Below are 22690 nucleotides of genomic sequence, written 5' to 3'. Positions count from 1 at the left end.
CTCGCTGCCAATTGATTGTCATTTTTCGTTCAGCATTTGATTTTGTTCAGAGGTGAATATAAATGTGTACACATGTATATGTAAGAAAAGTAATAAAAATCAAATTCAACTTTAATGAAAGCTAACTAAAGAAAATCAGAAATAGCTTGTTAGGGCAAACAAACAAACAAAAAAAGGCAAGTGGAAGTCTCAAAGTGGTGCCACCAATATATATTGCATTTATATATATATATATACACTGCACAATACAGTAATAACAATGAACCTACATTTTTCTTCTAAATGTGCAATATATGATGTAATGAATCTTGTCTTTTTCATTAATGTAAGCAGTACATTAAGCAGCAGTCAAGTTTAACAAACTTCCTACTTTAAGCTATTGTTTGGCTCATTTTATTCCTTTTTTTTTTTTTTTTTAATAAGCACTTAACGTGGACGTCTAACAATTAACATGGACGTCTAACAACATATAGACACGTATCGTCGACATAACAGGCACGTATCATGTCCTCAACACATAACATAATTTTGGCACAAATGGAACCCCATACAAACCAGCGTTTAAATGCCCAGCCAAAAGAAAAGCGATCGACCATAACAACTGTCCACTTCTTGTTCACCGCTAGCTGTTACCATGGTTACAAGCCACTCACATCGCAGTCGTTTAGCATTTTGAAGATAGCTTCAAATTTAAGCGCAGGTGTGCTGTCCTTTCCCGTGTTAATAGTTGTCGCAGAAGAAGACAATTATTCAACACACTGGACTGCTCCCTGCGTGCTGTTTAAAAGTTGATTGACCGTAACATCGGTGCCAACGGATGGTAGCATGTCCGCCTTTCACAGTATGAGAGTATTTAGCTAGCGGACGTTCGTTGTTACCTGTTTTACACGCCAGTGTTGCATGGACCAATAGATTGGAGTGACAATTAAACAACTTGAAGGAAGAGCTCTTGCCTCTTACTTGTAGAAGTGGTTGAAAAGTGACCTGGTAGTAGATCGACGAGAACACGTTAAGCTGAATTGAGATGACTACTACCGTTTGACTATTGTACACAGACTTGTGTATTGTGTGTATATTTGACAAGATCGATATCATACCTCGGGTCAGTCATCCAGACTTCCTGTTGACGTTTCGAAGGATCCAAATCTCCAATCACACGCAATTTCCCGCACACTCGCCTGCCTGTCTAAAGTCTATAAGTTTACTTCTGAATCGCTACAAATGGTCAAAATTCACTTACAACTTGTAGTCGCGTAAACTATCAGAATGTTTACACTCAGCAGCTGCATTTGCAAAGGCGAAGCACCAACGATATTTTCCAGGTTCCCAAAAAGTTTACAATGTCGTCTTCAGGCGCTACGCTGTCGCCATCTCCTGGTCACTAGGAGAAATGCTTTCGGTGTCAACTCCCGGGAATCTAAAATAAGATCTACGAGCCGTATTTCGATTTGTGTCACGTTCTGTATTCGATTTTAGGTTTTAGAATTACAAATGGAAAATGAAAAACCTTTTTAGACTTTCCCTTACTCGCTCCGGACAACAAAATAGAAAATTAAGCTGTATTTCAATGTTGGTGTTTTTATTTTAAAATGAAAATCAAATAACGAGTCGTTTTTTTTTCATTTTTTTTACATCTGCTTCCAAACATAATGCTATCCCAATGACCAAAAGAGACACGGACATATGGCAATTAAGTTTGGATGCACACTCTGTAACAAATAAAGGTTAGCGATTGAAGTTGGACGTTTTGCACCATTACAATACTTGAAACTAATCTATCCCAATGACATGTTTGTCATTTCACGACGGGTCTGAACAGGTCTGGTACTGAATGGGTTAATGTAGCTAAACTACCAGTAGTCGGAGTCATATCGTCCGCGCTATGAACCCCCGTTTGACTTGACTGCGATACATTTTTTTCTCCTACTTCAAAAGCTGGAGTTGATGCTTGAACTTCTACCAAAGTCTTTTAAAATCCCAGTATTTGTACTTGTACTAGAGTAATGAATGCAAATACTTCTGGCTAGCGTGTTAGTTAGTTCGACTCCACACGCTAGATGTTAATATGTTAATCTCACCACATAGGGCGGGAATATGAAAACAATTAAGGCACAGTTTATGCGAATTGATTAAAAATAGAATGTAGGTTAATGTTAATAACAAACACTGGCTATAGTCACGTGGCTGGAGGCTACTATGCCAATATTATCACACATGGCAAGAAGGTAAACAATTTGAGTGAAAACCACAAGTTACGTCAGCGCATAGCATACCGTCGCTGTCATGTGAAAAACACTTATCTCCATTTTTCTTTCATTTTCTTATTTTTACATAAATGGTGTTTCGGCGTTACAGACATCGCATTAATGTGAAAATGGAAAACGTTTCCAAAATTGGAGATACGTGTTTACTCACAGGTAGCAGGTAGTTAGCTTGACTCTAAAAATGAAAGTTGTTGACGCATTCTCACATACTGCGATTAGCATCCACTGCATTTTTGTGTGTGAACACAAGTCACTTCCATGCTAACTTTCAAGTAGCGCAGCGTATGTAGGTGGAGTGTAAACTTTCACTTCTGCTGTCTCCTTAGTATCCAGCTGTGAGCGTAGCCGCAGAATACAAGTGCGGTCTTTGCGTAGCGTGACATTTTGGTCGTGACGCAGTCTATGACGAGGTCATTTGTGGCCAAAGCCTGACAGAGAGGCTAAGAAGTATAAAGTGGAGCATGTGCGTTTCCCGCTGATGAATGCGTCAGGCCTCGAGTGAATTGGGTTAGCGTCTTTTTGGGGGGGGGGGGCTGCCCACTGTGCTCCGCTCCACATGGGAGGGAAAAAAAAAGAACATTTCACGAAAATTCCAGTGAGTTTCAAGTCAGCCCGCAGGCAAGAATCGTGTTAGTCGTCGTATGAGTCATGATGTGCATAGATTACGCCCTTTCCTCAAAAGCGTTTGTACGCGGCCGCGCTTGTCCTTAGCCATGAGTCTTTTTATTTATAGACTGATTTATTTTGCAGTCTCCTGGTGTTTGTCGCGAAGAGATTAAAACGTCTCACCTGGGATCAAATGGAGATATATGGATGCAAATGAGGAGAGCGCGAGCGACTGACGCCAGAGGTGACTTGTTTTGACGCGCCGTGAGACTGACACCTTTATTAAACTCGTCTTTTCTCCCTCAAAACACTCGTTTGCTCTTCTAAATTGCGGTTTCCTCTTTGGAATATTTTCTCCTTTTTTGGGGTATATGTAGATATACATCTTGTTATACGCTACTGATTTAACGCAACCTTGCGCTGACCTCTTAGTTTGGGCCTCAGGAAATGTGCTAATTGTTTCGGAATAGCTACGTATCTATTCATTTGAAACTGTGTTTCTCCTTTGACCCTCGCGGGCTCAAATTAAGTTTCAGTAATAGTTTCGTAGTACTTTGGCGTCAAAATATGACTCCTAGAATATGAATGTGTACTAATTAGGGGATTAGCAATTAGTTGTCGCAAATCTCCAACACCTGCCCGGAGAGGGTTAATTCTGTTCATTTCTTGTACTTTCTTTCCCCCAGTCCAGATCCTGTTTTCTCTTTTCTGTCTTAAAGTAATTTTCCCTTTCCATTCTATTGTCTTTCTCCTTTCATCCTGTAGTTTTGGCTTGCAAGCCTATTGATCTCGTCTCCATTGATTCCTCTGGTCTTTTGATTCAAAATGTTCCTCGTGTAAAATCGTGTTGTGTTCTTTTCATTCCGTTTTTACCAGCTAGATTTTGTTGCTTCTCCCTTGAACGTTTTCTCCATTGATTCTTTTGCCCTTCAAAAAGTGTTTTCCCTTCAAATCTGTTGTTTTCTTTTCATTCTCATGGTTTCCACTCAGATTATGTTGCTAATTGCGTTTTTCTCTCCTTGGATTTTGTCGTTTTCTGCTTCACATCTCTTCTCTTCCCATTTTCATTCTGTTGCCTTTTCTCCTTTAATTCTGCATTCTCTCAAACTTTGCTTTTCCGCTAATTTTGTTACCGTCTCGATAATTCTCTTCTTCTGCTTACAAATGTTTGTTGTTAAAACATTTTTCAAAAATAATTTTCTTTTCATTCTGTTTTCTCCTGTAATTCTGTTCTTTTCTCATTCTTTGGTATTTTCTCCTGCAATTGTTTTTTTTTTTTGCCTCAAAACATTCCTCGTTCAAACCTGATTTGTCTCCAAATCTGTTGTTTTCTCCAAACACTCTGTTTTGTTTATTTTCTTTTTGCTGCTGTCAACCTTTCACCCTCCTTTAAAAAAATTCTCATGCTTTAATTCTTCTGTTTTGCCTCTTAATTTTTTTTTTTTTTTTTTTTTAAATAGACAGGAAGTGAGTTCTCAGAGCAAAACAAATCCCTTTAATCCGACACTTGGTTCTGATCACTCGCCCACTGCAAAGCTGAAATATGTGTTACTTGCAGTTCCCTTCAGTAAGGTGGGGAGCCTTCGATTCTCCCCCCGGCGAGGAGCGGCAAACGACGCCCATTTGTTGGGTTGAGTTTGTCACCGTCAATCCTCTACTGGACGCGGAGAGGTAGATGTCGATGCTCGTATTTGACTTCCGGATCTTGTCCTCGTCTTCCTGTTTGTGTTCCAGTTTGACGATTGTTCTTCCTTTCGCCGGCGTCTGTTTCATCCATTTGTCTTTTGAACACGTCGCACCTTGGCAGGCTGTGACGAGCGCTACCCTTTTTGAAGCGGTATGAAAAACTTTTTTTATTTTTTTTTTAAACTCCTTCCAACTGGCTGTCCGGCAAGCGTGGTCAGGTGGCGTTGCCTTGGAAGGACGCCCTGATGGCCAGCAGAGAGGCGACCATGCGATGTCCGCTCACTTTCCGATGCCACGCTGGAGAGCGGCCCCTACAGGAGAACGCATGAAACGCTTCGGTGAGGAGTTTCCGTTCAAACCCGCTACAAGTCGATCACTATGATCTGCCGTCTTGTCTTTTTTTAGGCCCGAAAACTCCGAGACGGTGTTGCCGCGCGTAGGGATCCGCAGAGCAGTCTGTCTGGTCCGCGTGCGAACGCAGAAGCAAGTGGCTGCCGACATGGCTACGGCGTGCAGAACAACTTCACGTGACGGCGTCGCCGCAAAGTGCGTACCTGGTGTCGGTGCGGCACAGGTGCGTGAGGCGGGTCTTGGCGCCGACGGGCTCCAGCAGGTAGAGGCAAGCGTGCGTGTGCACTCGGACGCCCTCGGCCGGCGCGCGCGGGTGCTGCGTGGACACGGACGACACGTAGAGCGGGCCGCCAGTCGCCTCCGACTGCCACGTCCTACAAGCGGGCGGCGACCGCAGCGTTTTGGACATTATTACATTCCAAAAGAAAGCCACATACATAAAGACCAATATTTGTAACATTGGAAATGAAAGCACCGAAGGTCCACTCTAACCTATTTCAATATGCAGTATTTATCATTAATGTATATACATTACGCATGTGTAATAGAATAAGCCGGAAAGAGAATTCTGTTGCCAACAAGGCTTTGGAGGTAGGGTTTAAAAGTAGGGCTTCCGATAGGCCTTTCCCCACAAATCGTTATTCCCAAGTAAACCCATCTCAAATAGAATCTCCCTTTTGTCATTTTGGCAGGAGAAAACGGATCCCGGGGAATGGAGTCGTCGTTCTTCTGATGACACCGAGGATGAACTTCACATTCGCCGGTGGCATCAGAAACTCAAAAGGCGTTTTTGTTTGTGTCTCGTGCCTGAAACGCGTCTGCCGAAACGATCGACGCGTCGCGCAAAAATGCGGTCGGACGTCACGTGTCCCTTCCGTGCGATTGGCGCGTTGCCGCCGACGCCTCGTGTAATACAACCACGAGCGTCAGCCCGACTCAGAGGTAACGCAGAGTTCACTTGCGCTCTGACAAAAAACACGAGCGGATGACAAAGGCAAACGCGCACGCTGTCAAATCTCATCTGACTCCGGGCTGGGATTAAATATTCATCAGCCTCACCCACGTCAAACAAAAAAAAAAAAAAAGAAAAGTTCCCTCCCTCAGACCGGCGATCAGACTTTCATTTATCGGAGGCTTTTTCCGATTGCATTTTTTGGGGACCTGAGCAGCAGGTGCTCCCGCGGCAGGCAGGAGGCCAGCCCGGCATCGTGGCCCCGGAGGACGTATCGGTAGACGTGGGCGCGCTCGCCGAGCGTCTGGATTACGGCGCCCCGCCGCGCGCCGCCCTCGTCCCACGGCCGCTCTTCCCCGAGGAGCCGGCGTAGCAAAACCTCCTGGCCGGCGTCCACCTCCACCGAGGCGCGCCACGTCCACAGCGGGCAGCCCCGACATGTCTGCCCACGCAAAACACAACACGTCAACACTCTTCGATGGAAAAACGACACAAACCGTCATCCCGCAACACGAGTCGAGTGAATCGAGGAGCTTCCTTGAGACAAAAGCAGTGCTTGAAAGCTAAGTTGAGGAGTTTGATTTTGGAGCAAATGGGTGGTCCGCTTCACTGTGCAGAAAAGCGCGTGCCTTCAACCAGCTAGCCGTAGATAACGGCCGTTCAAAGTAGCTAACTGTATAAATGAATCGACGACCTAAAATGACCGGATGAAAACGTCGAACGCTGCATGAATGCTGCTAGCTATATACTAGCGCTACATAGATGCAGTTGAAAGGAGCCGTGTCCAAACGTACAGCGCATACAGCGAGCCGTAGAAGAGCACGTCAAAGTTGCTGGCGCTAGCTAGCCGCGCGTGGCACGGACCTTGTTGACAGCCAGCGACGCGTGTTCAGGGGCGGGGCGGCTCTGCCAGCCTCCACTCCGGTCGCGGGCTTCCTCGATGAGGAGCGGCGTACTCCGCCGCAGCTTCCTCGTCTGCTCCTCCAGCTCTCGGCCCGTGGCCTCGTCGGTCGGGGCGGCGGGGCTCGGATCGAGAGCCGGCCAAAACTCGGGAACCTTCGTGAGACCGGTGAAGTGAAAATGGCATTGACGCTCGCCGGGAGAGGCGCCGGCTCGCGCGAGCGAGCGCGCGCGCGCGCGCGCGGCTACCTGGAACAGTCTGGGCGCTTCGCTGATCATGTGGGCCAGGCCCTGCGTGGCGGCCAAGTTCTCGCTCAGGTCGCGCTGGTCCGGCCGGCCCAGGCCGGACTTCCTGCGGCCGCATCTGCGGTCGCGACACGGAGGCACAAACGCCACTCCAGCAAAGGTGCGTCTCCACGCGGCGCTTTCACTCTCATTTCGCCTGCGCGGTTGCCGCTCAAACACGTTCGTCGGCGCTTTTCCTTCAAATATTACCTGTGTTCAAGTTGCCTTCCTTATCAAATAACCGATTTGACTTGACTCGCGCAAAGCGAAATCGTCACTCCGCATTAAATGGACATTTTACGTGGATGGGAATGAGCATTTCACCCTCATTGCGACGATCGGCATCAAAATTCCAACTTTTGAAACGTTAACATTGAAATGTCTTTTCCTCAAGAAATTCTGACCTCACTGACCTGTAAAAGTATGACTTTTTCTTTTCTCTCCTCATTTATCAATTACAACTTTATTCCTGTTCAATTGCAATTTCTTGTCTCCTAAAATTGAGATTCCAACTTTTTTAGTTTGAATACTAGCACTTATGCAATCAGAAACTTGACTAACACGATTCCAACATTCCCGGGACTTTCCCGGGAAGTAAAACGATGACTGTTTTTCCCCTCATGAAGTTCTGATTTTATTCATGATCTTATTCTTCCCTGATAACATTAGGATGAACGTCATTTTTTTTCCTCCTACTAAGATTAAAATGACGTTTTAATCTTCAAATTAGAATCTCCTATGACTCTATACTTCTAAAATGAAACCGTTTCTCTCATAGTAGTATGACTTTGCATGAAATGACTTTTCTCTTGATATTAGATTCGATTGGGACATGTCCCACTTGCTTCGCGGGAAATAACGACTTTAAAAAATGTTACCTTTTTTGCAGTATGAGTTTTTTTCCTCGTAGAATATTGGTTGATATATTGGTTCTTATCGGACACTGCGCTACGAATACTGCATATCCCGTGGTCACGCTCAACATCATCTTTGTGAGCCTGCCATCTTAACTTGCCCTAAAAGGCCTGTTTGGATTGGACAGCAATGTAACGGGTCTCTGAGCTGACCTGTTGGCGCCGGCGTCCCGCTTGAGCGCGTTGAGGTGGAAGAGCGACGGCGCCAGGCACACGGCCACGTTGGTGGGCGTCATGTGGTTGTCGTCCACGCGGGCCACCACGTCGCGCAGGAACAAGAGCAACGTCCGCAGCGCCTCGCGGTTCTCGTCCGGCAGCAGCAAGATGGCCGCCTGGGCCGCCGGCAGCTGCTGATCTTTGGGGAAATCTGCAGACACGCCGCGCACTTGGACTTTTATGGCTTCAAGATATGTTTGACAAAGTGCAGCGCGCTTCAAGTGACCACTTTTTCTCATTTTCAAATTTGGTTTGGCCTTCAACACAACAATATGAAAGGGTAGGAACGACACGTGTTCCAATGTTATTCCGGTAAAGAGCAAAATTTGGAATTTTCAGTCACTTTCTTCGTTGAACTTTTTATCTGTTGTTGTTTTCTTTGGCGCTGGTTTGATTTTATCCCGGTAAAGTGCCGTTCTTCTTCTTAAAAGAAATGGCATCGTGTGCCACGACGCTCACATTGGTAAATGTGTAGGAAGGACTCGCAGAGCTCGAAGGTGAAGATGGGCTCGGGCAGGTCCCGGAAGTACTGCTTGACCAAGTCGGCCACGTCGAAGGCCGACTGGCCGTCGTAGGGGACGCCGTCGGGGTCCGACTCCAGCATCTCGCGCAAGCGCTGGATCCGAGACTTCGAGCCCGACTTGCGAAAAAGACCCACCTGAATGAATGCAATCGCACAGGCAAAGTTGGCTTCGCCGCTCGCCATTTTGGGCCATTTGTGAAGAAGGCTCACCTGGTCCAAGCATCGCGTCCTGAGGTAAACAAGCGCCTTGAGGACGCCGGGAGGGAGAGGCTCTCCTGTCCGCTGCGCGTTGACGAGCAGAGGGACGCCGAAAACCCGCTTGGCCTTGGCAGGCGACGTCTTGGCCGTCCTGGCCGTCCTGGCCACGGGCTTGGGAACGTTCCTGCGGGCGACGCACGTGCTCATGAGGATGGGACACTCGCGAGTCTTATTCTCTTCAAATGAACATTTTGTCCTTGAAAAAACAACAACAACAACAAAAAAACAGCCAAAAATACTGCTGTGTGTCAAATTTGGATCGTCTTGCCACGACGCTTTGATTTTAGTCTCGTAAACGTTTGTCTTTCGAATATTTCGCCTTTTTTTCCTCATAAAATGAGGACTTGCTTGGAAAATAATGACTCTTGTCAAGGTGTTTTCTTTCATGTCAAATTTGTTCTTGATAGTACCGTGTTCTTCCATGAACTTTGTTTCCACTGGCAGCCAGCTAGTCTGACTTTGTACCCACAAAAACGCGACGTTCACGTGAAAATCACAACTTTCGACAAAAATGAGGACTTTTTGGCTTCTAATATGATGTACCAATGGACCAATTTGTCACGTTATAGTAGTATGATTTTATTGCCGTAACAACGTTCTTGCTATTTTAGCCTTTTTTTATTATGATTCTTTTTTTTTTTTCCCCCATATTCAAACTTTTGGTATTTGTTTCAATAAAATAAGAACAAATTCTTACAATACAGTACAGCAATTTTATTTCTATGGAAGTATGTTGTGCCTTTATTCATGTCCAATTCGACCTTTTTTCTTGTCGTAGTACGATGGATTTGAATCTGGTAAAAACTACAAATGAGTTGCTGCTTGCAATCCGACTTTTTGCACATAAAATTACAACAACATTCACATAGAGACATGACTTTTTCTGACAATACTACGACTATGTTTTCGATAAAGCTCGGAGATCCGCTGTTGATCACATTTTGGAAAATTGGTTTTATGATGATTTTTTTTGGGGGGGGGGGCCATCAAACCGCTTGGACGGTGGCACAGGAAACGGCCTCAATCCTCAACATGGCCCAATGTGTTTCCTTTGAAGGAAGAGCCAAATGAGCGTTTTTTGTGTGTGTGTCCGTGATGGTTGAATATGTGCAGCCTGGGAAAAAAAAAAAACATGCTCAGGAAATCATGGAATGGGATCAAAGACTGGGACATTTTGGGGGGTCGTTTTTTTCAGTATCGCTAATGACTCTCTCGCTCGGCTCGTCATCCTGTTTGACGGCGGCGTTGCGAGAGCCTTCCGGCTCCTTCTTCACGCCAGCTCCGTCGTTTCCCGTGAACTCGAGCGCGCCTCTCGGAAGCAAAGCGGAATCAAGAGCCTCCGCCTAGAATCAGCCGTATTCCTAAAAAGACAATTTGAGCATTTTTGGCCGGAGCGGCGCAGCTTCTCTGCAATGCACTTCGGAAGCGGCGTACAGCGCACCCGGTCGGGCTGAATTTGAGCAGCAAAAGTCCAATTCATTATCAGATGCGTCCCGCAGCGATTATCCGGGGGCGGGAGTGTGAAGTGTTAAGGGTGATTTTCCCCCCTGCCCGATGTACTTGAAAAAGTTGGAGATGACAATTGCAAATGATTTGGGCCTGTTTACCGCTTCGCTCCCAGAGGGAGTTAGTTCCTCTAACGTCGCATAGCATCACGTCCCATGATGCCAGCCATCCGTTGCAGCCTTCTCAAGTGTTTTCCCAAGTGGCTTCTCTTGGACTCGTTCCTTGCCCGGACGCAGGTTTTGTTTTTTTGCAATGTCTTTGTTAACTTTTGGCTTGGCCTTGGCCTTTGAAACTCAGATTTAGGGACACCTTGCTAGAATGTACTGTAAATGAGTCTGTGTACCCCAAGGCTCGCATTAACAGTGCGCATTTGCTGTCCCCTCAACACACAGTTATGTTTGGCTAAAATGCTGGCAACAAAAGTGACTAGACCACTGAGCGAGACTGTCCAAATTGTGCTCAATGGCAATATTGTGTGGCCAGCATTATTTTCAATCTCTGCCTTAATGGTTGCGGAGTTTGCCAGAAACTCCGCGAAATCCTCCTCCAGAAAGGTATCATCAAGCGATTGGGCAAAATGTCAGGGGTGTAGCTACTCATTTTTGCGACCGCAGTAGTAAGAACAGATGTCATTTTTTTGGGTTGGGCTGTCTCGCACATCTTAACCATCGGTATGTGCGCACCACGCTTGAACCAGAAGTAAAGAGGGTAAAAAAAGGATCTAAATCTGGTCTAAATGAGAGATGAGCTCACAATTTGCTGCCCGGACAACTTGAATGGTCTGCCGCTCTCAACTAAGGTGACCATTCATTTGAAAAAAGCGACATTTACATGGGATGTCCGACATGACTGGACAATTATTCTTTTGCCCGTAAGAAAACATTACTCAGGAGCACGAGTCCAAAAACAACGAAATAAATCCATCAAAACAGCCCCAGATTATTCCAGCTCGTTACAGTACAAATGAGGTCCAGAGTGGGATTTTTCCAAAAGTTTCTCTTTTGAAAAAAAAACACGTCGCTACTCACAGTCATTTTACAGCCGGGGAGCCAGTCTGCACCTGAGCCACGAATAATAGATGACTTTTCAAAATAGGCTGCCTGAAATATTTACCGGTACTCTTTTTGCCCACGCCAGAGCAAAGACACATTGCGGCGACACAATTAGCTTTTGTTTCTCATCCGACGCGCGCTTGGATCCCAGCTCGGCCGGCCGCTGAGCCCTTACCAGCTCCAACCTTGCTTGCAGGATGGCGAGTGTTTGTCCATCAGGGCGGTGAGCTTGAGCAGGGCCAGCTTGTGAAGGAGAGCCAACTGGGAGACGGACTGGTTCTCCACACCCGGACTGGCTGGCAAAGGGGGAAGGCTCCGCTCGCCGGACCAGCGCAGCTGCTGGCTCGCTGGGCTGCAAATATGACAGAATGCCAGAAAGCACTTTGTTTTCTTTTTTTAAAAGAAGAATCGAAGATCTGTTTGGATGCGTTGCTGCACTTTCTTGTAGCACTTTCCTTCCAAGACTGTGCACACTGTACTGTCGATGCTAATTTCCGTTAGCCCCTCCTGTCATCTCGCATCAGAACTGGACTGTGCGTGAGCATTTAGCTGGTGGACCTTTGTTGTAATATGGCTTGGTTGAACATTGACGTGTTTCCATATGCAAAGATGAAGTGAATTCAGAAAGCGCATCAACACTTTGAATGGGTAAATTCACTACCGGCGAACCGCAATCAGGCGAAGGCTGACGGTAATATGAAAAGACGGTTACCACTACATTGCAACGCATGTCAAGTTCAAGTGTTGTGTAAAAGCCAATCACAAAACGGACGGATCAGGACTGATCTGCATTTGTTGTGTCTTCCAGAAATGTGCGCTTCCTCACCTGCTCTTGTCTCGCGGCGATCTGGTTTTGGACTCGTCTTCGCTCACCGACGACTTCTCGCAGCTCTCCTCCTCTTCCTCCTCCTCTGAATACTGCACCTGCAGGCGGATGTGGGTCGGGGAGGAAGGGCAGGGGGAGGCGGCGGTGGAGCCGTTGGCAGGTGAGTCCTGGGAGCAGGAGGAAGCCCAAGAAGAGGCGGAGGAGGAGTCTCGCTGACAGTCGTCTTCGGATAGACTCTCGGTCCAGGTGGACACCAGTTGCTGCAAGTCGTTGATCCTTTCCAAAACCGTGTCCAGAGCCGAGAAAACGTCCTCGCCTCCCAACAGTCGACATACCTGACAAAGAGTCGGGCAAAAACACAAAATGGAAACATCTACAAGGAGCAGGGAGAAGCAACTCTTAAGCCAAGGTAGCGGTGAAAAAAACAAAAACCCAAATGTAAAACCCCATGAAATTGATTTGAAACAACAACAACAACAACAACAAGAAGAAAGAAAGCCATATAACAGGGCTCAGGGTAAATGGCGACACAGCACCCACCTCGGCCCCCATCTTCTCCGCATCGCTCACACTCCCCCCGCTGCCAACTTCGCTTTCAGACAGCTGCGGGTCATCCGGCACGTTGTCGTAGACGCTCAGCCGGTGGTCCGGCGGGCTCGGCGATGCCTCGGGCGACGACGCGCCCCGCCGGCAACTGCGTCCTTCTTGGTAACCGTGGAAGCTGCCCGTCCTCCAATTGACGGAGGATTGATCCCTGATGGGGGACAGGAGGGCGTGCTTGCGGGCAAGGGCGGTTGGAAAGGTCCCCGGTTTGTGGCCATGGGGGATGTGGAAGAGCAGGCTGTCCTGGCTGATGCTGTTGTTGTTGTTGTTGTTGTTGATCTGGCCTTTGTAGTCCTGAGGGCGTAAATAAAGGGGTGAAGTCAAACGTATGGAGATGTTATGGAAATTGACTTGAATACAAATACATTCTGAAAAATGCCATAATACATTTCCTTTCAGATAGGGAGAAGAAACATAAAATGACAAGTGTCTGAGAATTGATCCTTGTGGGACACCCCACGGAATCTGGGATCATTTCCATTCATGTCCAGGCGTCTACTATCAACTGCTTTGTACTGACCGTGGTGCCCGTATGGTTGTTGTTGCCGCGAGTCACTCCCTCGGCCATTTCGGTGCGTTTGCAGTTACTCCGAACACGCGTGACCGGGCTGGGCGTGCTGACCGCGCTGCTGCTCTCTGAGTGGCTGTTACTGCTGCTGCTGCTGCTGCTGCTGCTCATGGCGCGCGGGGACGAGGGCGAAGAAGAGGCTTGGCTAGGAATGAACATTTTTTTTTTTTTTAAGTTAGCTTTCAATTAGCGATGCAGGAATCTAAAAACCCTCCTAAACTGTTTTTTGGGACATTTTTGTTCGATTGTGTGACCCCCTCAAAGATAAAAAAATAAAAACAGTGGCTCAAGAAAGGAGCCTTGAGCAACACCACATCACCTTGTCTCAGTGCGTAAAGCCAGATAACCCAGTCACCACCTCCTCACCTTCCTCCCGCAGACCCTCGGGCTATCCCAGCCACATTTGCGTGGTTCCTCGGTGCAGAGAGGAAGCCGGTTGTTCCTCTCAACCTCAGTTTCTCCATCTTCCTCAGAAGGCTGGTACCCTTTTTGCGGGGCGGTTTATCCGTGACGCAGGCTTCCAGACTCATAATGGAGGATCCTCCGCCGCTTCCGCCTCCAGGTGACGGGGGTCCGCTGAACGAGATGTCCAGGGACGGCGTCTTGTTGCCGGAGGAGCAGCGTGACGAGCTCCGGCTCGTGGCCTGGTCGTCCGCGGGGCTTCTGGTCGGGTCGGCGCATTCTCGTGGACCCTTTCGGATTTGCCGTTCGCTCTCGGTGCTGCTTGAACTGTCAATGGAGCAGACGTCGCGGTGGTCATCCCGGTGGCCACACAGGGACACGCCCTGAGGGGGGTTTGAGGCGTCAGATAAGTGGAGGAATTCCGCCGAGGAGTCCAGGCGCCGCCATTGTCGCATCCGCCTGTCGTGGGTCCACCTGGGGCTGATGGCGCAGAAATCGTCCTCCGGAAAGTCTTCATCACTCTGAAAGCGGACACCGTAATTGTACATACAATTGAACATACAAAAATTACACAAGCAGCAATGAACCTGTTTTCTGAGAAGCTCTCAAGCACCGACGGGCTGAATCAAGCCTCCCAACTAAACGATTCCCAACTAGTACGCAGTTTCGCGGCGCAGTGTCATTTGGCACAACACTGATACGAGCATCTCGTTGCATTTGAATTTCTGCATTCTCGGCCCTCTCAACAACTTACTTGATGTTTCGCTTTCGGCAGGTCCAGCCTCATCTGGGCAAATTTGTTCAATGTGATCAGACGCCTGCAAAAAGGAAGATAAAGTTAGTCCAAGAGTGATGCAATACGTTGGAGATTCAGGTCACCTGGGAAACGTCTGCAGCTGTGATTCTTTGGCTAGATAGCTAGCAAAAAAACAAAAAAAAAAGACAGCTTGGATTCCAACGTGTCTAATGAACTACAGGCGGATAAAAACGACAGCAGCAACAGCATCATCACAAAAGCCCGTGCTACGGCGGTTAGCAGCCAACCTGATGCTAGTAAGAGCAAATCCCTAAGAAAGCGTCAATGTTTTTCAGTGGCCAAAAGTTGGCAAACACTAAATGTCTCAAATTTTGTACGAAAATGCCACATTTCCATGTAGGCTACGGCTAAGGTTTGATAGTTCAAAATAGCTGCTAAAACATGTAAGAATATTGGCCTTTTGTTACTTTTTAACTTTTTTTTAAAGGACAACTGTGTCAGAAAATAAGGTCACCCAGCTCGCAAAGAAATGCCAATTGAGATTCAAAAGGGTATAATGACAATATTTCTGAACAGCGGGGGCTTACGGCTACGCCATTTGGGATATTTAGATGGATTACAGAATCGAATTTGTCCAAGTACAAGTACAGTAAGAAAGAATTTGTATGATGTTACTTCCGCCACTGCTATGTTGACGCTAGTAGGTTTCATTTCCACTTAAAAGCAGTTAAGAATTTGCCCTCCGTTGGCAAGTTTCCCTTCTGTGACTGGCTGTTAGTCGTTAGTTTAGTTCCCGGCAGGCAGTGTGTCCTGACTTTTGGAGCACTGTTACTATACCGTGACATCCCGCCAAAACACAACTTTGCAGCTGGGAGAGAGCTCAAATGTGAGCTGCCGTCCACATCTCATCAAAGCTGAGCAGGGAGAGCGACAGCGACTTGCAAAGTCCTTCACGGACTCCCAAGGTGGCATTCGGTGCCTTCGTGGTCTCCCAACAGACAAAAACACAATGCACGCAAAAAATCCCCAATGTCATCATCCTGAGAGTGTTACCTGCTGAGGGAATCCAGAGCGTCTTTATCCAGGAAGTGATGATCCCTCTTGGCGAGCTCCACGTCGATGGGAAAACTGCAGTCTGACACGCAAACATTATCACCTTTACTTCTGGATTTCCTCGGCCTGACAGATGTCGGTTTTGACTTTCAAAACGATCTATCGCAATGACGTGAGACTCTTGCTAACTCCCGATCGACTTTCCTGCCATTTACCAGGGGTGTTCCACAAGGCTCAATACTGCGTCCCGTCCTGTTTACGATATTCCAGCACGGACTCGACATGAGATATGCGCTGGCTCGTCGTCATCTGCAAAGTCTTGAAAGGCAACTTGCAACTTGCCACTGTACAATCAGCACTTCATGCAACTGCTTTCTTAACAAACAGGCAACATGTTGAAGGTACCTCAAGTTTACCTGAACTAACGGTGGAATTGGTAAGAGTGCTTTCAGTTTTCCTGCAATATGCCCTTGGACTAGGCCACAACGCAAACTCATCAAAATGGTTCCCATCTCCCATTTCAAAAATCTAATCAAGGCCCATTCTGCTTTTGATGGCATTGCCTCATCGCTGAAATTGAGAACTTGCCTCAATGATACGTCAAGATACAAATAAAGAGACAAAGCGGTCCTTTACCATGGAACATCTGCGCGTACTGAGGGAAGCCGGCCGCTCGTAGCCAATGGCAGGCCTCCCTGGCTTCGATCTCTGCAAAGAAATACAAGCAACAACTCTTGAGTCAATGGCAATCACTCCGCGCGCCGACGGCTTTAAGAGCACAAATATTTGCACTTAATCAGCCGTCTCTTTATGAGCTTTGATTCAATTTGCCTTGGAATCGACCTGGGGACGCATACTGGCAATTCATTATCTGTGACCATTTTAATTACCGCCGACTGGCGGAGAGCGGGGAAGGAACTGGGTCCACTCGGACTCCAAAAGTAAGAACGGAAAGGTATCCGGTCATTTCCGTTGGCGTTTGTTCCCGTTCGGGCGTCAACTCGAGCCTAATTTCCCTTTAACCACATTTCCGCGTCTTTTTCCGACGGGCTGCCCTTGTGCGTAAGGCGCCGATGCGCAATAGGGAGTCGAAGTCATTCTTTGAATATTCTGCCGACTAAATCCCAGCTCTCGTGCTACGCCAATGTACTGGGAATGCAAGGGCCAAATTGAGCAGGGCTGCTTCAACCGCGATAGACACGCGGTGCTCTTTGCACTTGACTGAATCAACGTTATCCAACCGCGAGAAGAGGGAAAAATGGCATCATATTACCTCAAGTGTATTCATCCCGAGCAGTCAAACAAGCCCTTTGACTGAACAACGGCGCCTACTTCGGGGGGCCTTGGGATGGAGATGCGACATTTGAGCTCCAAACGGGATCAAGTGCGCTCGCCGAGCAGGTCGAAGATGTTGGCGCAAATCCACGGGATATGCGCATGTTAGAGCCCCGGTCTTTGCAACCCGCCTCTTTTTTCCCCCACTAATCCAACACCACCACGGAGAAACGGGTTACAGCGGGTTATTTAAGCACCTCAGTCAGCAAAGGCCCCATTATTGGATGTGACCCTGGGTGAAAATTGTGTCGTGTGTTCAATGTGATTTTTCCTCTCCAGTCAGCTGTGGCCAACAGTGGGGAATGTTAAAGTGGTGTAAATGATCACGCTAATTTGAGCATTTTCCTTCCCTCGCTATGAACGTCTTGTAGGAAGAGAAATTTGTTTTCCTTCTTTTCTGATCGGTTCAGAATGTCACGGTCGACTTTTGTCGACGTTAAACCCTTCCATCACTAATTCTGATGGCAGATCCTTGTTGGGTCAAGGCCTTTCGGCCCGAGACAGGCACTACAATAAGAATGACAAGGAGAAGCATTTTGGTTAGTGCTTAGGTTTGTTTTTTCCCCCCCGCACCATGTGTGAGTCACATTTTAAAATTCAAAATACTATACAGCGACTTCCTGACCTTCAAGCAGAGCACTTACCGCACTTGCGAGGAGTTCACCGAGGGGTAAAAACAAAAAAAGGCGAAACTCGGCACTCACGTGTCAAATGTCAGACAGAATGGAAGCAGGAGGAAGAGCGCGACCGCCCGCCCGGAAGGATCTGCCCCTGTGCCTTCCTGACGGCCGATGACACATCGTCGATAACATGCGGTCGAGTTGTTTGATGTTGACCATAAAGCTGGAAATTCAACTTGACCAGAAATGACACAACTGCTAAGACCCACCTGTCTGTCTCTTCAAGAGCGAACCTAGCTTAAGGAGGACAAGCTCTACAGAAAATGGATGGCTGGATATCCTGCTCAAAGCTATGGCCCAAAACAAAATGGCCGATTTCAAACGCGCGTCGAGAACATCTCAGGCGGGGCCCTGCTTGATCTATCGCGCATCCAAATCTCTTATCAGAGTCCGGAGGGGCCACGCCACAACTTCCTTTGACACACGGTCATTTCGAAGAAGGAAGAGGCCTTTGCCGACTGCGCTAATAGCTAACGGGGAGCTGGGCAGATAGCATCGCTTACGTAAACACGGGGCCGGGGCGGCGGACGACTGAACGCCAAGGCCGCGTTTGGCAGCTCATTGTTGTTTCTGACAGGTGTGGAGTGTTTTCTTCCTCGCCTGGGCTTAAAACCTCCACAAACTCATTAGGGCAAGCGTGAACCGGCCTCACTTTCGAGCTACTCGCCGTCCTGCTTTTCTATTCCCGTCCATTGGCATTTTTCTGGCTTACGTAACTTGCTGTCAGATGAGATTTGGGAGGCATATCGCGACAGTGCCGCACCTTGGAGGGCCGGGTTTGATCTCCTTACCGCTTGTTCGCGAGTTGCTCTGAAGAGTTCCCTGCCATTGCATGCTTCTTCAAAGTCTTCTACCCGGAACCCCCCCAAAAAGGTTGCGCATTTGTCAAGGTACAAAGGCATTTTCAACTTGCTGTCACAACTTCAATATCAAAATAGCAACCTTCTCGCTAAGAACTTGCTTTTCTCTTTGGGTCTCTGTTGATTGTCAGTCATCCAGGTCACGGAGGAGGCCCACGCTTGCGCCGTAAATCTATCTTTGTGGCCGCAACAACGCCGGGACAACACGTTGTTGTTGCATTTTGCTTGTGCGCTTGGAGTGCGAGAAATGCCCACCCCCTCGATTCGCTCGTAATTACCCGAGAGAAAATGTAATCACCTTATGTATGAAGTAACAGGCAAAATAAAACCCTCTTAATTAACCTTTTGGCTCCCTTTTTTTAACGATTATACTCCACACTGTGCACTTCACTGACCTGGTATACTCCCTACAACCTCCTGTACTTTATTTCAGACAAAACGCCAAGGACATCTCGCGCTAACTTCCATCTGCTGAAAGACGCGATGAAATCAGGGTTTGGCAGGAATCATTTTTGCCGCTTTCAGCAGGTGATTAGCTTTAAAACTCTGAATATTAATTGGAAATCAAAGTTTGCCTTAATGCTTAAGGGCCTCAGAGTCAGCAAAGCTTATGATCGGCATCCTGTCCACACGGGGGAAATATTTGCGGTCTGCATTTGCGGTATAGCGGAAACGGGCAAGGCCGCACATCGCATCCATATTGATACCCACAATCGGGAAACACAAGTCGCAACGCTCGGCAACAATCTTTGACGGACGTTGAGATAAGCTGGCTTGGGCTCACGCACTCAACACAAGAAAAAAGAACTCCGAACACTCCCCGCACCATGGCATAATCAGGCCGAGGATAATCTTTCGGGGCCAGATGATCGGGCCTTTGCTGACTTTGGTTGGAAGGGGGGGTGGGGGGGGTCGGGGGGGGTGGGGGCGGTCGGGGCCCAAGTCCAGCCTGATTGTAGGTGTGCACGCCGCAGGATAATCAGGAAAACCCATTAGAGACATTCGACAATCCGGCCTCTGCTTACTTTGATCGGGAAGGGGGAAAAAAATGTTCAAATGTGGCCCGATTGTCGTATGTTTGTACCCGGGTTAAGCTTCGAATCAAATATACAATCGGTGACTTCCTCGAGTGCGGCGACGCGCGCACACGCGGCCGGTTGGCGCGGCTGCATTATGAGCTCATGCCGGCACTCTTGTTGCCATCCGTCGCGAACAACACTCACAGTGCAAACTGCACTCCAGCTCCACCGACAGCCGCCTGGCACCCAAAAGAGTTTGGAGTCGCGCGCTCAGCCCTAATGAGTTGGGATAAGCCCTCCCCAGTTAGGGCGAAGCAAATCGGAGCGAGGGCTGGGGTACTTTTTTCCCCAAACCGGAGAGGGACGGCGATGATTCCCTTTTGCGTTCGCAGCTGCTCGGCTGATCGAGAACGCGCCCCGCTCGCTCCGACTGACGGCGATACAGCGCAAAGAGTCCAAATGTCGACACGGAGGAACCGCTGACGAACAAAAGAAAGTATAAAGAACTAAGTAGGTGATACGTCTGTAGTTGGCTGCACAAGTTGAACTCAGCTGAAAAGCAGGATTCCACATTCCGTGTCAAAAGATGTGGAAAAAAACAGCAACTCTGTGGCAACTAGCAGGGTTTACAGCTATTTACAGTCGCAGTCCATTCTCAGTTCGTGCCAAGTAGCACGGACGTCTGCCGGACAAGAGGCGGTGTTATTAAGGCGCGAGAGGCAGAGAAGGTCCCCAACTGCGCTTCAGTAAGAGTCGTCACAGGAGCAGAGAAAATCAATGCCTGTCAGTATGTGTCATCTGTTTGTATGTGTTGCTAGTCCGCGGCGGATCAAGTAGCAGCCGTTTGAAGCTTTAGGATTACATCGATGCAAATTCAAATCCATTGGCTCGTCCATCATGTTTCGCATTATGCTAACGGCATTAAGCTAACGGCATTAAGCTAGAGGACTTTCACCGGATGGAATGGTTTGGTTCCGTTGGACATTTTTGGGTTGAACTTTTTGGGGGTCAGTTTGACAAAGTGTTGCTCGTCAAGGTTGAAAAATGAGCTAGTAGGCCTTCGTCATTACATTTGGAGACTTTTCCCACCTCTGTAGTGACTTTTATTTTCAAGAGACTCAAGACTTTAATTCCTGTTAACAGCCATGAAGTGAAACTTTTTTCACGTTTTGCGTTTGATAAGGTGCTCAGTGGAACACAGTTGAGTGCCTTCGAGTACTTAAAGCTCTTGAAAAATGAAACCTTTATTATGAATTGCAGGGTCAGCCGTGCCGAATGTGATGTCATTTCACCACATTGGAACCGTTTGACCCGAGGCATGTGCTTCCAAAAATGTTTCCAATACTGACAAAGGGAACTGGCACATAGCTGAGCCATGCAGTTTGATTGGCTCATTTTATGGTGTCGACATCCTGTTCGACAAAAAGGAGACACTTATTCTCACATCGTCTGTAAAGCCAAAATATTTATTTCTACTATTACTGCTGGAGGGGGGGGGGGGGCGAAACAAAAAGCAAACCTGGTTTGAATAAAGTTGATGTCCTTTGCTTAATCTGGAAAAGCCTTGGTTAAAACCAGAAATGGGACTTTGGAATGATTCTGTTTTAAAGGCATAACGCCCCAGGCGTGCAAGCCACATTTCTGATCTTTCGAACGTGTGATTGTTGCGCCCGCGAAAAGGAAAAAAAAAGCTCCCTCGAGAAATCGGCAAACAGACATTGGCAGAGGACACGTTTACGGTCGCAAAGGCTGCATCGGCTTCTAATTAATTACTGCTCACGATGCTAATTAAACGCCAATCGCCCGCTTATCTTGTGGAGGCCTATTAAACAAGCGGCTGTCATCAAAGACAAACATTCTATTATAAGTCAAACACATACTCACTTGGGATTAACATGCTTGAAGCTTATTAGCAAACTTCCATTTGGATGTGATGAGATACACAGCAAAAAAAAGGAAAAAGAAAGAAAAAAACGGGAGTTTTCAGACCAACGAAATCCAGAGTGGGAAAAGTCTTATATCCTGACCGGCCGGGAGCGACGCAGTTAAGTCCTGCCGTGTTGCTCGCGTCGGGCATCATGTTCAGAAAGTCATTGTTCGACATTTCCCCTCCTTGCCACTCCTCTTCCTCTGGTCAGGACCAGACCATCCAAAGACCGGGGGAAAGGAGGGGACGGGGGGGCGGGGGGGGGTTTAGTGTCCTAAAAATAACCCTCAGGGGGGGAAATGCTCCCGACATGTGAGCATTTGCGGGGAATTTAGCAGTTCATATTTATGGGATTTTTTTTTTTCTTTCGGGGGGGGGGGCGACATCATGGTGTGCCGGACAGTAGGGTCATTTCGCAAAGTAAAGTTAAATGCGGCAAAGTTGTCGCTCTCATGGATTTTCTATACGGCTCAGAGCAAAAAGTCATTGACAAGTTCAACGGCCACACACATTCCACATTTGGAATCAAACAACTTCCGCTACCGTGATCCAAAAATATATCAAAATGGAAATATTTAATGCCCCTTTACAGTGGAAATAAATGTCTTCTAAATTGGAAACATCACAGAAAAGAGTGTCCAAATTTGAACATTAAAACCCCCCCAAAAAAACCACAGAGTCTATAAAGTGAGGCTTCAACCTTGTGAAATATGGAGCAATTTTCTCCCCTCTTAAGTGCTGCGGGCGTGTCCACTCAAAGTGTGGAAACCTCGCTCCGCTCATCTGTCAACCGTCGAGGGTGTGCATCTCTTCACAAAAGACGATTCGACGCGATTTCCAATATGTTAGACGCGAAACCATTCAAGGTCGGTTGGATTTGAAAGTGGAACGATTCGGCTCAACTCTGAGATTAGGATTCGATTCCATGTAGTATGGCTCAGTTGGAGAGCGTATGATGCAATTATTCATTATTTGAATGAATTTGTCAGTAGTGTGAAATGTGCCAATTCCTTCCAAGATACGTCGATCTCTCCAATAAAAGACGACGATTCGATATGGTTCGATGCCATGCACTCGCAACCTTTTACACCCCCAAAATGGTTTTCCGGATCCATCCGGTTTTTGGTACACCCCAAATAACTGCACG

The 22690-nt window shown here is 47.5% G+C and overlaps 1 protein-coding gene across 4 annotated transcripts in view; it reads right to left on the bottom strand.

Moving 5' to 3' along the window:
• Positions 1-4342: 4342 nt before the first annotated feature.
• The window catches only part of LOC147133841 (rho GTPase-activating protein 7), a 35462-nt gene continuing 17114 nt past the window's right edge, over positions 4343-22690 (bottom strand). The window contains exons 1-17 of one of the 4 annotated variants that reach the window (XM_086012171.1): positions 21501-21691; positions 16359-16430; positions 15723-15804; positions 14667-14730; positions 13877-14433; positions 13463-13655; positions 12880-13236; positions 12340-12674; positions 11689-11865; positions 8908-9079; positions 8634-8832; positions 8112-8325; positions 7009-7123; positions 6724-6915; positions 6069-6301; positions 5111-5281; positions 4343-4867 (exon numbers count right to left, since the gene is read on the bottom strand). In XM_086012171.1, coding sequence (XP_085868297.1) covers positions 4771-4867; positions 5111-5281; positions 6069-6301; positions 6724-6915; positions 7009-7123; positions 8112-8325; positions 8634-8832; positions 8908-9079; positions 11689-11865; positions 12340-12674; positions 12880-13236; positions 13463-13655; positions 13877-14433; positions 14667-14730; positions 15723-15804; positions 16359-16430; positions 21501-21513 — 3243 coding nt within the window. In that variant the 5' untranslated portion in view covers positions 21514-21691 and the 3' untranslated portion in view covers positions 4343-4770. Of the gene's footprint in view, positions 4868-5110; positions 5282-6068; positions 6302-6723; positions 6916-7008; positions 7124-8111; positions 8326-8633; positions 8833-8907; positions 9080-11688; positions 11866-12339; positions 12675-12879; positions 13237-13462; positions 13656-13876; positions 14434-14666; positions 14731-15506; positions 15686-15722; positions 15805-16358; positions 16431-21500; positions 21692-22690 lie in introns of those variants that run through there. The other 3 variants (XM_086012172.1, XM_086012174.1, XM_086012173.1) reach the window with 3 other exon arrangements.

Source organism: Filicampus tigris, chromosome 17 (genome assembly GCF_054856515.1).
Source record: "Filicampus tigris isolate MCC_2025a chromosome 17, RoL_Ftig_1.0, whole genome shotgun sequence".
NCBI classification, from domain to species: domain Eukaryota; kingdom Metazoa; phylum Chordata; class Actinopteri; order Syngnathiformes; family Syngnathidae; genus Filicampus; species Filicampus tigris.
Note: the sequence above shows the minus strand (reverse complement) of the source record. Positions and strands in the feature narration are given on the sequence as shown.